The sequence below is a fragment of the Daldinia vernicosa genome, assembly GCF_022497035.1.
Source record: "Daldinia vernicosa strain CBS 139.73 unplaced genomic scaffold F5Y00scaffold_4, whole genome shotgun sequence".
NCBI lineage: Eukaryota > Fungi > Ascomycota > Sordariomycetes > Xylariales > Hypoxylaceae > Daldinia > Daldinia vernicosa.
The window spans coordinates 189,220-203,389 of NW_025953920.1; the positions used below are offsets into that span (position 1 = coordinate 189,220).

The following is a 14,170-nucleotide window of genomic DNA, read 5'->3' on the forward strand; positions in this document are numbered from 1 at the left end:
TTTTACATCAACGTCGAATTACAACTTTACCTCAGACATTATAACGCCGAGTGCAACATCTAATCTGTTCATACTATCTCCATACGCATCTTCCCCATCTGCCCAGACTTTCCGCTCCTCATTCTTCATCTTCAACCTGCCGACCTCGTCCACTTGCCTAACCGAGGAGTTCACATCCGCCGGCCGACAATTTAGCTTCGGGATCTGACGTCTTGAAGACTGTATTGCACCAACAGTGTCAACTTGTTGTTATCAGCCGTCCATTCATCCCCCTCGGCATCAGCTTTGCTAAGACTCCTACCTCCTATTTCTCGCGTGGGGTGGCCGCCGCAATCAGGACGCAATCAGGAACAAGTCTTATTATTGGTGTGTGTGAAGTGTGTGAGAGTGTGTGACTTACACACGCATATCCACCGCTCTTTCCGTTGCCTCCTATTACTTGATTATTCTTTAATCATATACCTTCTGCCTTCTGCCTTCTGTCTTCGCGCCTTCTCTACTTCTATATCTATCCAACTTGTCCTACCTTCCAACTCGGTTACTTTCCACTTGCATCTATCTCCGCCAAAACTTTACCTCCCAACAACTTTTCTACCTGACGCCACTCTGCCACATTTTCCACCGTCCCTATCAAAAATTCTCAACATATAACGAGCTCGCCAAGCACCTACTCCGAAGACATAAATTATTTACTCTTGGAGTAGAACATTCAGAACCTTGTTATCTTCCTTTCCAAGTTTTCACCTTAAAACGTGAGTCATCATATACCTTTGGCGACCCTCGTAACTCGACAGAGATACTTACTACTACCTTAGAAGAATCTTTCAAGATGCCTGGACAGATCGCCGCACCCATCCCGGTTACGCCACCGCGTAAGAATATCCGTCTCAACCCTTCCACAGACTTATTCGCTAGCCTAAATGCCACTCTTACTTCTGCGGAGAGCAAGCGAGGTACTCCTATCCGCTCTATTCAAGAGCGAGACTGGGATGTCCCGGCTCCCCCACCGCCTAGCCCAGTCAGCTTCCATCCGGATCACTGGCAGCGCACTCTACGCCATTGATTGACAACTTGAGCGCGGCCATTGCTGCACCACGTACATGAGAGATGTTCACCATCGGTCATGTATTGTCTTTATGCGTCTGTATGGGTAGCGGGGTTCCTGGTCTGTCATTTGGGAGTTTACGGATGTGAAATGGTAAGGGCATAAGGGACGCAAGATAATCGGTCTACACAAAAGTTAGGGCATGGCGTGTGCTTTCGAAAGGGAAGGGAAGGGAAATGAATGGCTGGATTCATGGCTTCGCTCCATGGTTGAGACGGCCCCGACATCTCGGTCCGGGATCGATTCAATACCTTCGTTCACTAGTGCCATATCACCGCTTCCAATCTTGGTTTGGTTTGGCCTTCCCCTAATAAGGGAGAACACCAAGTCGGTACGATAATTGATATCACTTTGGTACAATTCAAGTAATGGCCTCCGGCTATGAGTCAGGAGTTAATGGGATTGTAGCTAGGGAAAACAGTCCGAGTAATCGGAAGTCTAGTTTCCGTAACTAATTCGAGATGTTGCTAATATAACGAGAGAATAATGTGACTGGGTTAAGAGGTAACCTTGAGCGAGATCAATACGGACTGCCGAATTTTTAACCCCAAAAGGTTAACAACGGTGGTAATTGCGCGTTTGGAGAACATTATGCACACATTCTCCAAAAAACAAACAAGAAATAAAACACTGTAAATCCCGTTTTCCCCCTCGGCTATGAAATTTTCGAGGATTGGGTGTGGTGTTCTCTTCAAGGTCTTGGCATCATAGAAGTCTTTCCTAATCGGGCTAACTCAGCTCCACCTATTAACGCGGTTCGCAGGTGTTTTGCGCGACGCGTCTTACCAGGTAGATTTTCGCGTCTTTTGATTGCATGTGGGTCGCGATTAGGCGTGTTCGGTCTCCTGTCTCATAATATCTAGGTACCTATCCTTGCTTGCAATTGACAGCTGCATAATGCTTTCCTCTCTTCAAACTTTTCGTCGTTACAATTTTAGACTCAACTTTCCATGTTCTATACCAGTTTTACTTTCTGAAGCCATAGAAAGAACTAATTGTTTATCGTCTATCTACAATTACACCTTCCGAAAAGAAAGTAAACAATTAAATATTTTACCATGGCCAGTCCTGCTGTTAAACAGCAACGCCGGAAGGCATCCACAAAATCCAAGGTCGCCAACCCCAAACAAAATGCACCTTCGAACATTAGCAGCTTCGCCCGTGTTTCGAAGTCGGTAAATAGCGCCGATATCAAGAAGGAGCTTCCTCTTGTTTCTACACCAAAGAAGGATGTCAACATCGAGGCCCTCACACCCGCTTCCCGGAAGAGAAAATTGGTTGCAAGTATTGAGGACGATTCCTCGGCGGATGAGACGCCAAGAAAGTCCTCAGCTCCTGCCGTCAAGATTCAAAAGACTGGATCGACTGGATCCCAACCTGCGAAACGTGGCCGTGGTCGTCCCTCAAAAAAGGCTCACCCTAAACCTACACAACCCGAACCTACGCGCCTTGAGCCTATACTCCCTAAACCCGTACTGAAAAAACGCGCAAGGAGTCCTAGTGTTTCCGATTCAGATGAGTCGACTATTAACACTGGTGTGTTACTCAAGAGACTCCGTCTAGAGTCATCACCATCACGCAGTTCCACCCCCTTTTCAGTTTACACGCCCATTACCGAACCCGATGTTGATGAGAGCGAATCCGTCCCATTAAAAACCGGGCTTCCCGATGAGGTCCTAGCTCTTATTGATCTGCACTCTTCACTACTAAAGGCTTTGACATTGCACTACGCGCACAATGGATCCAATGTTCCTGCAGACTTGCGCATTTTATGTCCCGATGTCTCGCGTGCATGGGGCAGAAGGAAAGTTACCGAAGCGGATATACAGACCTGCCTCGGAATCTTGAATTTCGAAATGGGGGATAGCAGCCCATTATTTTCGCTCTCCAACTACGGTCGCGGTAAAATTTGCATTGAGATCGACTCGGCACAACACAGTGCCGGCCGTCCGCTGGAGGAGAACAAACTGAACGATATATTCCGCGATAAAATATCCGCTCTCTGGGCTCGTTTCACGATGGCTAAATGTTCCGATATCTCAGCTTTCTACACCGCGCTCCCCAGGGCTCCTATCACACTCTGCGAATCCGTCGCCAAGGCTGCACCCGTGCTATCCAAAGGCCAGAAGCGACTCGAGGAGCTGAAGCACGGCATCGCGGTCAAGAAGCAGGAGAAGGAAGCCAAGGCCAAACCACAAAAGCCCAACGACGTGCAAATGTCAAACGCGGAAGCCCCTAAGATGAACCTGCTAGACCGCATCCGTCTGAAGTCCCTCCAGAAGTCCTCACTCCTCGCCAGCAACCTCTCACCTGCACAGCTTCAACGTCGCGCGGCGCTGCAACGCGCACCTGAAGTCGCTGGTATGCTGGGTATGCTAAGCCGCGCAGCTGGCCAGGGGAGCCGTGTGTCGTTCACTATGGGAGTGACATTGGAGAAGCTTAAGGATTCGTTGCGGATGGGTGTTTCGCGCGAAGAAGGCGCTGCATGTGTACGTCTACTAGCAAACGAGGTGGCCCCGGAATGGATTCGCGTTGTGGTCATTGGAGGACGGGAAAACGTGGTCTTGGAGACGGATAGACAGCCTAGCAAGGCGGATGTGGAGGGACGGATTCGAGGCTTACTGGAGCGGGCGTGAAGGGAAGCATATCATGACGAGAGAAAGGGCTGAAGGGTCGGCGATGGAAAGGGGATGGATATGTATAATGCGCCCTGGATAGATGGATGGATGGGCCTTTTAGGCAAACAAAGCGTCGTTTGATTTATCATTGCATTGCATAGCATCGCGTTGCATATCAGGCCGCGGTTTGGCTTGCGTTCTTTCTGTTGTTTGAAGATACTTCGTCTGAATTGACGAATGGGCAGTACTACGTTGTCCGAAGCATTAATAGCACAAGACTCTATCACGAGTCCAATAAATATATAAAAATCTCAAGATAAAATATTTTTGGTAGTTTTTTTTTTTCCCTGTGAAATGCGTGATAGCGACTCTAGATGTCTATTCTTGTGTCTACTAAATCAATGCACGAGGCCGACCGATCGACCCTTTGCTGCACTAGAAGCCGAGCCACGCGATGCTATGCAATTGTACGGCTAAAGGGGGAGATGCGTCTCGTCATCTCGGAAAACCCCTCGCCTCGTCTAGGATAACTAACTCATCATACAGCCGCCACTCCGGACTCAAACTGTCCTATCAGATAGGTGTCCCCCTTGCGATCATCAGTTCAGTTTGATTCATTATCATCGGCCCGTACTTCGTGTTTTCCGGCCTATCTACTATCTGCCGATCGCTCATTTCTTCTCCTTGGGCTTGAACTTGGGCTCGCCAATGCCGGAGCCCCGGAGCTTGACGTTGAGGACGCGCTCCATCGCGGCTAGGATCTTCTGGTCGGGAATGGCGGTGCCGCGCTCGAAGTCGGCGATGACGGAGGGCGTCGTGTTGCACTTGGTGGCTAGGTCCTTCTGCGTCATCTTGGGCTCCACCTTCTGCCGCGTCTGGCTGATGACGTCGCCGACCTCCTTGCCCACCGTGTTCGGCTTGATGATGTCGTCGCTGCGGTCGACCTTCGTTAGGCGTTGGCCTTCGGGTCCTTTGCCTACCTGTTGTAGTCTGCGTTAGCGCTGGTTTGGGGGGATGAGGTCATAGAGGGAGAGGAGAGGAGGGGAATAAGTAAATAACTTACAGCATTGCCGGTAGAGAACTTCTTCTCGGTCGCGATGGCGGCGCCAGCGCGCTTGGCGGCGTTCAGCGCGGAGGTGCCTCGCACGACGGTCTCCCGCTGCGATGCGCCTCCGCGAGCCTTGCTGCCGATCTTGGTGACCGAGTCCCACTCGTCAGACATCGTGAAGACGGTAATTGATTTGGCGGGGGTGAGAGGAGTTAAAAATTAGGGTTGCCGAAATCGACAATTGGAATAATCTTTTTGGAAAAGGGTACGGATTTGATTTGTTATAAAAGGTAGCTACGCGGGTGTTGTATGTATGGAGAACGTGTGAGTTGAAAAAGGTTAGAATGCGATGCGCTCGTGAGCTGTTAATTAGGTTGGTATAGATGTCCTTTTTTAAGAGCCGTGGAAGGCGAAGGAATGATGGTAGAAAGTGGGCTGAAAGCGGAGCCTCCGCTGACTCAACGGAGTTGTTTTTTTTTGGCGGGGAGGCAACCTTTGTGCCTAACACCCTTAACACCGACGTCTGTTACGACGCAGGATCATTGTTGCAAAGCCACACTAAGATATACTAAGAGGCTGAATTTTCTTGAAAGGTGAATACAGATGCGTGTACACCGGCAAGTCATCGAAACAATTCAATTGACACACTATCAAGGAGTAGTCTGAATTCAATTCTTACTTACATCATTTTTAGTTCCAAGCCAAACAATACAGTTGTTCACAGTGTTTTACGGATTCGTTCCATGTCAATTCGACCGGCGAACAGTCATACCGGCTGAGATAAGATACGAGATAAGATAATGATGTGGCTGTTACACTACATGTCTCGAGTCTTCCCTTGATGTCCCTACCGCTGAATAAACATTTCCGTTTCCCCCATCATGTAGTCTTCCAGCAGTTCATTACACAAGTATAAACCTGATAATCTCATTCGGTCAAAAATACCTATGATCTGGTAATTTCGGGTGATAACAGGAGTTCGCATCAGACGTGTTTCTTTATTTAGATCGCTATTTTAAAGCTCTTCCGTGGAAACCACAACTCCCGAGATGTTCGTATATGGCGTTATTCTACGTATTATTGCATTATCCTATTATCTTCTCTTTGGACACGTTGGAGATGTAGTGCTCCTTTCTAGTTCATTCCTCTGGGTCAGAGGTTCTGTGATCCTTGAGTTCTTAAAGATTAATTATACCCTAGTACATCTAGGGGCGACAGCAGTGGCTACGACCGTTTTCATCTATTTCATATACGTACAACGTCGTAGTCAAGATGTACGGCTATCTGTACCATGGAACGGTCCAGGGCGGCCTTTGCTGTTCCCTTGTCGGACTACGCATGCCAGGTTATTTCCCAAGAAGCACACCTTCTCTTATTCGTATCTCCTTGTTGGAATACCCGTCGGTTGGACAGGTGTCGCAGGCGGCATGGTATCAAATGACGAGTATAGCACGGGAGTTGGGGGCTGGTACAAGATCGATGCTTCGGATTACCTAGATAGGGGAAACGGACACCTCGGATTAAGGGGCAAGCTAGACGCCTACCTCAAGTCTCAAGTGCGGCAGCATCCCGTTGTCTACTCTAGGGAATCTAGAGCTAACGCGATATAGGACATTGATGCTTCCAAATATCCACATGCGTATTTGGTAACTGCTGCGAAATTCATGGGTTATCATTTCAACCCTGTTTCTTTTTGGTACCTTTATTCTGCCGAAAAGCACCTAGCAGCAGTAATCCTTGAAGTTAATAACACGTTCGACGAGAGACGGATGTACTTCTTAGCGGCAGACAACACGATAAAATCAATAGAGCGACTTGATAATAATTCCTTAAAAAAAATCACATCGACTTGGAGATCCAATGGCTCGGAGCCCTTGAAACGAACTTGGCCAAAAGACTTCCACGTATCCCCCTTTAACTCTAGAAAGGGCGCATACTCGCTTATAGCACACGACCCTCTATCCCCAAATATGGATGGGCAAGGACCGATTAATAATACGATAAATCTAATGTCTTCCAAGAACTACGCGAAACTGGTTGCTCGTATCTTTTCAGAAGGTGATGCCATCGATCCCACTGGGATGACTTCCCTTCAGAAACTCAAGTTCTTGGCTTCATGGTGGTGGGTTGGCTTCGTCACTTTTCCTAGGATCGTGAAAGAAGCTGCGGCCCTATTCTTTCAAAGGAAGCTCCATGTTTGGTATCGACCAGAGCCGCTCAAAACAAGCATTGGCCGACATGCCGACAAGATAGAATCTCAACTCGAGCCTTTATTTAGGAGGTACTTGAGGTACTCAGTGGAACAGTCGTCCAAATTACTGGTTGTGCGATATATACCCTGTGGCGTTACAGACGCGCCCATTGAGACTATGATATCAACGTTAGCGAAAAAGAGCTCTAACTGCACTGACAAGATGGAGTTCAAAGTCTTGACGCCCGCGTTTTATTCGAGGTTCGTATATTATGCTCACGATTTCGAGGCTATATTTTGCGAACTAAACGAGAATAATACGATATGGGTGTCAAATCCTCAACTCTTGCCAAGGCTATTCGTGAAGAAACAACCGCCGCCTCTATTTCAAACAACAAGTTATCTAGACTATGGTTATTTTATGGCTATTAAAAATATAAGGCAGAGGCCCGAACGAATTCAACGACCACTGACTTCGTGTCAGATCAGCTGGACTACCCAGTCTCAAAAGGATATCAGGGGTTTCCGGCTTTCACCCATGGATGGATACGTTTTAGCCCATGAGGATGACAAATCCCGACGGGCATACAGGAACTCTGTATTGACGTTGTTCATGGCTGATAGAATTGCCATGGGTAGCGTGGACATCCTCCAGCTTGAACATTGGGTCCTCAGACTGTTATTAGCCTGGACTGTAACTTAATAAAATTTGGGATACCCGCTTCCCAGAGGAAACGCCAATGTTAAATCCGATAAATCCCGGTAGTGCTCAATTCATCAGGTTCTCCGAATAAACATGGAGTAGGACATTCGGCAAATTCCATCGGAATAGAGTCATGGTGTCGGAGATGATCCTCGGAGGATTTTTAGATCTGTTACATATCATTCGGCCCGTACGACCCGCAAGCTTCAATGCGGTGCTCGGTATGTAGAAGAGCGATTATTGAGACACGAAATTATTCCAAATAAAAAGTGCCAGTCAGCATTAGCACATCCCACTCCGGGAGCTAACCAAGCAGCCAAGTACTCTGTATCAGAGTTGGTGGCTTCGAGCAGCGGAGCTCGGACCAGGATGTTTGACAAATACTTGGCTACTTGGTTAGTTCAATATGCCGCAATGATGATATTGATCTAGATCTCATATTACATAGTTCAGTTGATGCAGGTTGGACTCTTCGCCATGGCATCTGCGAATCACTATTGCTTTTCATGAGGAATAAGCCCAATCACAATGTGGTAAAACTGCCGGGAATATTACAACCTATGTACGTTGATGTTCTAGTGTATATATGTAGTTCAAGTTGTCACCGCCATGTACTCATACGTTCTACGTGGTCTATTCTCTATTAGTCTAACATGTAAGTGTACCTGCGGCTAGACGAGAGATCCACCCCCCAACTCCGTTAGGGCTGCAAGGAATCAGATTCTATGCTACGTCAGCTGGGTTCCTGACGTAGACTAGCAGCAAGATGTAAGACGCATACATAGTAACCCCACCAATAATCCCTTAGAGCTATCAACCCCGCCGCGAAGGAAAAGCTCTTCGACAAAAACAAGCACTCGAGGAACAAAAGTTACCAACACTCTTATCTCGTTGGTTACTTGTGTATGCCGAGGTAGGTGTTTCATACTGTACATACAGTAGCTGTAAGCATGTTTTAAACGTAAGAGTGATAAAAGAAGGGGAAAGCTGCAGGTCTAATCTGCCAATCCGATAATAATGACAGTTCACTCCGAAGTCAGGGGAGCTCCCGTCCCGAGTTAGATCAGCCAAGCTATGTCATAGAATAACATCGTGTGTGTCACAGGATTCTCCACGGAAACTTAAGCCATTTACTTAGGTATGTATATATAAAGGTATCCCGTCCCTCGTTTAAATTCATTTTGAGTCTATCCTATTGTACAATCATATCCCGGCATACTACGGCCTTGAACAAACGTATCCGTTATAATCGACTAAACAATATAGTTATATTAACATTCCAAACCACAATGGGTCTCTCAGGTCACTGCCTCTGTGGCTCTGTAAAGTACACCGTCGATGCGGACCCCCTCATCGTCGGGTACGACCACTGCGACGACTGCCAGAGACAGTCGGGCTCTACCTACTGTATGTCAAGACCATACCTCTGTATCATATCACGTTACAGTGCCTACCATTCTTCCCTAATTGCTCCCTATGATCTTCCATAGCCGCGACCCCGCCATTCGCATTCACCGGAACCGATCCGCTAATCCAACATGACAATAGCACTCGTAGTAGTTGTCCCTAAGGACAAGTTAACCATCAACGGCACAACCAAAAGCTACGCAAAGGCAGGGTCCTCCGGAAAGCCCGTGCACCGTATCTTCTGCCCCGAGTGCGGATCTCCTATCGCGCACGACCCGGAGGCGGCGCCCCCCATCATCGCCATCAAGGGCGGCACTCTTAGCGATGCTGATAAGAAAGCATTGAAACCTGTAAGCACGCCCGCCTCTCCGCTTAGTCGCCCATCTCTGCATATTTCACTATCCTATCTATTCGTATATGGATGAGAGAAAGGAAGCTGACCGTATTCCAACAACTAGGACACCGAGATCTGGACCGTTGGCAAGCTGCCCTTCTGCGCGGAACACCTTGCTAAGCCGTTCGAGCACATGCCCGAGTAAAGGATCGATGGAGCTTGGATGGGTCGTTGAGCAAAGTACGAGTTAAAATATATAGTCATGGACAGCTGGTCGTGGATATATAAGACGAGATATGATAATATGATCGATTGAAATGAACATTTGAAATTCCATACCTGTCTGTGAACTGCGGCAAAGCCCCGTTTATGTCGTATTAGCTAGGTACCTACCTACGTAGCCCTATCTCCCATTTGAAGTTTTTACCTCCCGCAAGTCATCATTACAAAGTCTACCGGTATTTGGCCAAGTACACGGCATCCGACACGATGGACTGACGTCGGAATAGGCGCGGCCACACGTGGTCGTGCCGTCCCCGGATTGAGCTAACGCAGGTACACCCGCTTCTCCTTGCGGGAATCATGATCCAACAGTCACTTTGCCGGATCCGCGACTCGTTTAGGCTTAGGTAGGCGTTGTCTGGGGTTTGTTTGGGACAGGCGGGGTGGTGTGATTGGCCAAAGGGGAAAAAGCTGGCCAGCAAGGTGTCCATCAAGGTAGGTTGGATGGGTGGTAGGCTATATAAGGTAAGGTATGGAGTCTCATTAACTAAGTCGAAAGAGGAGACAAGTCTGGTTTCGGTCGTTACAGTAATATATGCGTAGATTGCGCCATTGGGCTAAGGTGGGCTTGGCCGGGTTTAAATATATTGCCTTGAGCATGTTTCTTAGGTAAGATGTGCTTTGCTCCCTATTGTCGATGTTCGTTTTTGACGAGAGGCAGATAGACAGATGGATATTATATTAAATGGGTAGATTAGATATATCCATTATACATTATATGTCCGGTACTTGCATCGTGAACCCTCTTATAAGACAGCCACTAACGCACCGCCTACCGCTGCTGCGAAGATCGCACCCTTTCCGTTCACGGGCGCTCCCGTCTGAACCGCGATATTGCTGGAGCTTGAAGATGTCGCTGATGGTGTATTAGTAGGCGAAGTAGCCCCCCCGTTCTGAGAAACCCCATCCGTCGCCGTCGCCTCCGAAGAACTCGAATCCGGAGTTTCCACCGTAGCCGCTGTTGCGCTCCCCGTAATAGGACCCGGGCCTTGGAGACCACTAGCCGTGTAATACAAGCTCACAGCTGCATCGCCGCTCTTAGCGTCGCTGAACGCCGTACCTCCCGTCGTAGGTTCCGGGACGCCAGCCTGCGCCTCGGTGAACAAAGTCGCGAAAGCCGCCGTCGGCGTGCCTTCGCATAGCTTCTCGCTAGCACTAGAGAGTACTTCGGAAAAGTAACTGAAGTTGCGCTGCGACAGAGCGCCGTGCTCTAGTAGACACCGGCGGCACCCGAGCCACTCTGCAAAGTAACTGCCGCCGCAGAGGCACTGCGCGTGTGCCTCAAGAGCGAGGGGAGATGTCCCGTTGGGTAGACACGCTGTCTCGATTATCTGGATTTCTACGCACGGCGCCGGGTCCGACTGGTCGGGAGCCTTGGCGGGAGAACATACCGATGCGATGTAGGCGTTATCGTCATCGTCATCGCTGGCGGCTTGAAGCACGTTGGCGGATGCGTTCGCGAGGACGCGTTGCGCGCTAAGGAGGAGTATCTGGGTAGTAGTAACTAGTGCGGAGAACTTCATCTTGAATACTGTATCTTGGCCGGTTATACTTCTGATGACTAGATCGAGATTGTTTATTTCGGCAAACTTCCTTGTGGCTCTTGTTTATTGACGGCTTCGTGTATCTGCTCGTCTCTTTTCTCTAGGTACCTATGCGCATCCGAGCAGTAGGAAAGGAGTAAACAACTCCCACGTAAATCCGAAGCTGCGAGATTTTAAGCGACGCAGCATTGTAGGACTATGTGCATAGGCGCTTGCCCTAAATCTTCCAATATATCGTCTGATTTGGGCTTCTGGCCCCGGCGGCGCGGCTTCGCGTCTAGACCCGGCGATTTGATGAATTCCTTATCTGCGTCCTGATTTGGTATGTATTTCCGTCGTCATACGGCGCGACTGCCCGTCTACCCGACTGCATGTTATTGTCACGATGCCGGGTGCAGGATATAGGTAATTTCGAAGATGTTTGAAACCACAATACCTTCGGTACCTACTCTTTGGACGCAACGATGAACGTACCTTAGATATTTTCGTATCACGTTGTCGCGGCACGACTCGCGGTCCGTGTTGGTCTACACATTTATACTTGAAAAGAATTTAAAAAAAAATTGAAGATAGGTACATCCGAGGATATGGGTATAAGCGTGGAACTTGTACTATAAGGTCGCTGCAGTATAATCGGTTCGGTCCTCCAAATTTCAAGTATTGAAACTCAACAATTAACGGCCCCCCGTAATTCTATCTTTGATCTCACTCAGGGTCTTCGAGGCAAGTCCAAAGCGGCACCCCTATCGTCTCTAGGGCCAGTTTAACGATAGACCACCCTCCAATCCACGGATGAAGGCCACGATCCTATTGTCATCGTTGTCTATCTAATGGCAACTTGGGACAGCAATACATCTACTGGTGAAATTTCCCTTAACAGGACCTGGGGTTTGGTCTGCCCAGCGTCTATCACGACGAAAAAGCGTGTTGTATTGACCTCCTTGGCCCTTTAGTAGTATTGATATAGAGATTTAGATGCTCCTATTAGTATGTTTGTATAGTAACCCGTCTTGATTGTTTTTACATGCTATAGTTAATAAATTGAACTATGGACATCATCCGGGTTAGAGGTTCCATAATAATGCTAGGCAGAGATGGATTGGTCGTTGGGTTCCTTAGTGATCTCCTCCTATAGGCATAGAAATGCTCGTCTCCCTTCGTCGTATATGAGAGGTATAGCGATACAAAGATTCCGAGTAAATAATAAGCCCGGCATTCTAGCTATGTCGTTTCCCTCCTCAAGATTCAAACCATCTTTTCTTATTGCTAAAGTAGTGTGAATCGCCTAAACGAAAAATGTCAATGTCAATCTTAATGATGTCGGAAATATCATCATACGGTGTATCTCGAGTTGCAATGTTGATCTAATCCGTTGAGAAGAAGACAATGATTATTGTATTTAACCAAGTACTTTCCCATATATACGTACAAAACATAGGGGTACATGTATACCGTATCTCCAAGACATCAGGTAATTGCGTATATGTAGGTACGTAAGATTATATGCCTACATATAGATGGGACACCATTGGAAAATAACAGCTTGATTAATCTCACTTATCAAACATGTCACATATAAGGCGTAGTTGCTAGTTAGAAATTACGGCGCCGTTTTTGCGATAAAACATTTTAAGAAAATTGAAACGCAATTTTGCGCTAGAGGAGTGCTTTAAAGTAGTTGATACTTATTGACAGAGAGACAGCTCCTGATATATAACAAAAATCAGCAAGGCCAATATTAACAGCCTCACAGGCAGTGAGGCTGAATAAAAAATTATTCGTTATGAGTGTCGAGGTCACTATTTAACATCACAGCGTCCTCGATGCACTTACTTAAATCAAAATCGTTCTATAGATAATATTACAAACTTTACTTAGGCGTATTGTTGCTATCTACACGAATAAAATTACGCAGTGTGTAGTACCATCATCTGTTGCCCCATAAGAGACCTATATTGGAGCAATGTACATAGGAGCAACCGCATTAATAGGGGGGCGCATGACGATTTGAGTACGGTATTTGTATGTAGGAAAATTAAATAACTACCCGTATCACGCTAGTAGAATCAGTAGCGGTGTTGATTCTATTTATCGTTGGTATGTACCTTGGTACTATACACTTTGATTGTTCTGATTCTGATTTTGAGTTAACAATATACCTATGCGTCTCCTAGGTGATGGCCACCTGTTATGCCAACGATTTTACTGATTTGATCTACTTAAGGTACATACAGGTACTGATTTAATCACCTCCTTGAATTTTAAATATTTTTTGATTTTCTAGCAACTGATTGCACTCCCATTATTTCTAATCACTCCTCCAGAATTTCTCTATTTAAAGAAGCCCACCCGCAACCTTTTGAAAAATTCTTTCCAACTTCACCACCTTCAACACATTTCCCAAACCAACCTCCCTCCTTCTATCCATACTACCTCATTAAAAATATTCTCAATACCTCTCTAATCATTACCTTAATACACAATACCTATTAACCAAACTTACTCTACTGTAAGGTTATTATTTCGTTCTTATTTTCTTGAAAATGTTTCTCTGAGCTCAGGTACGTATTGAACTTTCATTTATCTGAACGCGTCTGTTATACTATGGCAACGAAATCTACTTGCCTAAAGTTTACAACACGAACAACACAAGTTATGCTTCTTTTAGAATGCAAATCCCCCTGACAACCTACCATACCACCACCACAACCAATTTCCTTCTACTTCATACATCTCAAACCACTCAACTTTTTGATGACTTTTAAATTTCTTATTGAACCCATCAACCTATTTTCCAAATTAAATTCACCCCAACACTGATCAATCTAACCTTACCCTAACTTGTTGCCTAAACCCGCACCTTACACTGAGCACCACCACTCTTTACTATTTTTATATTCTCACTCCTTTCCCTACCTTACACCTAACCTAATCAACT

General features: G+C 46.8%; 6 protein-coding genes across 6 annotated transcripts; 4 read left to right on the forward strand and 2 right to left on the reverse strand.

Annotated features, from left to right (window-relative positions):
* Positions 1 to 815: 815 nt before the first annotated feature.
* Positions 816 to 1,774, forward strand: F5Y00DRAFT_225384 (uncharacterized protein). The gene is made up of 2 exons (XM_048006158.1): positions 816 to 1,229; positions 1,357 to 1,774. The coding sequence occupies exon 1, from the start codon at positions 830 to 832 to the stop codon at positions 1,061 to 1,063; it is 234 nt and encodes a 77-aa protein (XP_047869012.1). The 5' UTR covers positions 816 to 829; the 3' UTR covers positions 1,064 to 1,229; positions 1,357 to 1,774.
* A 202-nt stretch (positions 1,775 to 1,976) lies between these two features.
* F5Y00DRAFT_225385 (uncharacterized protein) lies at positions 1,977 to 4,003 on the forward strand. Its single transcript, XM_048006159.1, has one exon. The coding sequence runs from the start codon at positions 2,164 to 2,166 to the stop codon at positions 3,739 to 3,741; it is 1,578 nt and encodes a 525-aa protein (XP_047869013.1). The 5' UTR covers positions 1,977 to 2,163; the 3' UTR covers positions 3,742 to 4,003.
* A 339-nt stretch (positions 4,004 to 4,342) lies between these two features.
* Positions 4,343 to 5,065, reverse strand: F5Y00DRAFT_131804 (multi protein-bridging factor 1). The gene is made up of 2 exons (XM_048004221.1): positions 4,787 to 5,065; positions 4,343 to 4,703 (listed from the first exon to the last, which is right to left on the reverse strand). Exons 1-2 carry the CDS (start codon positions 4,943 to 4,945, stop codon positions 4,395 to 4,397), a joined length of 468 nt encoding a protein of 155 aa, XP_047869014.1. The 5' UTR covers positions 4,946 to 5,065; the 3' UTR covers positions 4,343 to 4,394.
* A 755-nt stretch (positions 5,066 to 5,820) lies between these two features.
* Positions 5,821 to 7,665, forward strand: F5Y00DRAFT_250841 (uncharacterized protein; the record flags this gene model as incomplete). The annotated part of the gene is made up of 3 exons (XM_048009778.1): positions 5,821 to 5,945; positions 6,039 to 6,327; positions 6,382 to 7,665. The coding sequence occupies 3 exons, from the start codon at positions 5,821 to 5,823 to the stop codon at positions 7,663 to 7,665; spliced, it is 1,698 nt and encodes a 565-aa protein (XP_047869015.1).
* Positions 7,666 to 8,453: 788 nt separating this feature from the next.
* On the forward strand, positions 8,454 to 9,965 carry F5Y00DRAFT_225390 (DUF636 domain protein). The gene is made up of 3 exons (XM_048006160.1): positions 8,454 to 9,072; positions 9,214 to 9,422; positions 9,531 to 9,965. The coding sequence occupies exons 1-3, from the start codon at positions 8,955 to 8,957 to the stop codon at positions 9,609 to 9,611; spliced, it is 408 nt and encodes a 135-aa protein (XP_047869016.1). The 5' UTR covers positions 8,454 to 8,954; the 3' UTR covers positions 9,612 to 9,965.
* A 2-nt stretch (positions 9,966 to 9,967) lies between these two features.
* On the reverse strand, positions 9,968 to 11,411 carry F5Y00DRAFT_225396 (uncharacterized protein). Its single transcript, XM_048006161.1, has one exon. The coding sequence runs from the start codon at positions 11,209 to 11,211 to the stop codon at positions 10,435 to 10,437; it is 777 nt and encodes a 258-aa protein (XP_047869017.1). The 5' UTR covers positions 11,212 to 11,411; the 3' UTR covers positions 9,968 to 10,434.
* Positions 11,412 to 14,170: the final 2,759 nt, after the last annotated feature.

What these genes read in the sequence shown, in the direction of transcription:
- F5Y00DRAFT_225384 (XM_048006158.1), top strand. Translation starts at nt 830, where the DNA reads ATGCCTGGACAGATCGCCGCACCCATCCCGGTTACGCCACCGCGTAAG.
- F5Y00DRAFT_225385 (XM_048006159.1), top strand. Translation starts at nt 2,164, where the DNA reads ATGGCCAGTCCTGCTGTTAAACAGCAACGCCGGAAGGCATCCACAAAA.
- F5Y00DRAFT_131804 (XM_048004221.1), bottom strand. Translation starts at nt 4,945, where the DNA reads ATGTCTGACGAGTGGGACTCGGTCACCAAGATCGGCAGCAAGGCTCGC. An exon ending in AGTTCTCTACCGGCAATGCT is followed by an intron (nt 4,704 to 4,786) that starts GTAAGTTATTTA and finishes AGACTACAACAG; the next exon opens with GTAGGCAAAGGACCCGAAGG.
- F5Y00DRAFT_225390 (XM_048006160.1), top strand. Translation starts at nt 8,955, where the DNA reads ATGGGTCTCTCAGGTCACTGCCTCTGTGGCTCTGTAAAGTACACCGTC. An exon ending in ACAGTCGGGCTCTACCTACT is followed by an intron (nt 9,073 to 9,213) that starts GTATGTCAAGAC and finishes ACATGACAATAG; the next exon opens with CACTCGTAGTAGTTGTCCCT. An exon ending in ATAAGAAAGCATTGAAACCT is followed by an intron (nt 9,423 to 9,530) that starts GTAAGCACGCCC and finishes TCCAACAACTAG; the next exon opens with GACACCGAGATCTGGACCGT.
- F5Y00DRAFT_225396 (XM_048006161.1), bottom strand. Translation starts at nt 11,211, where the DNA reads ATGAAGTTCTCCGCACTAGTTACTACTACCCAGATACTCCTCCTTAGC.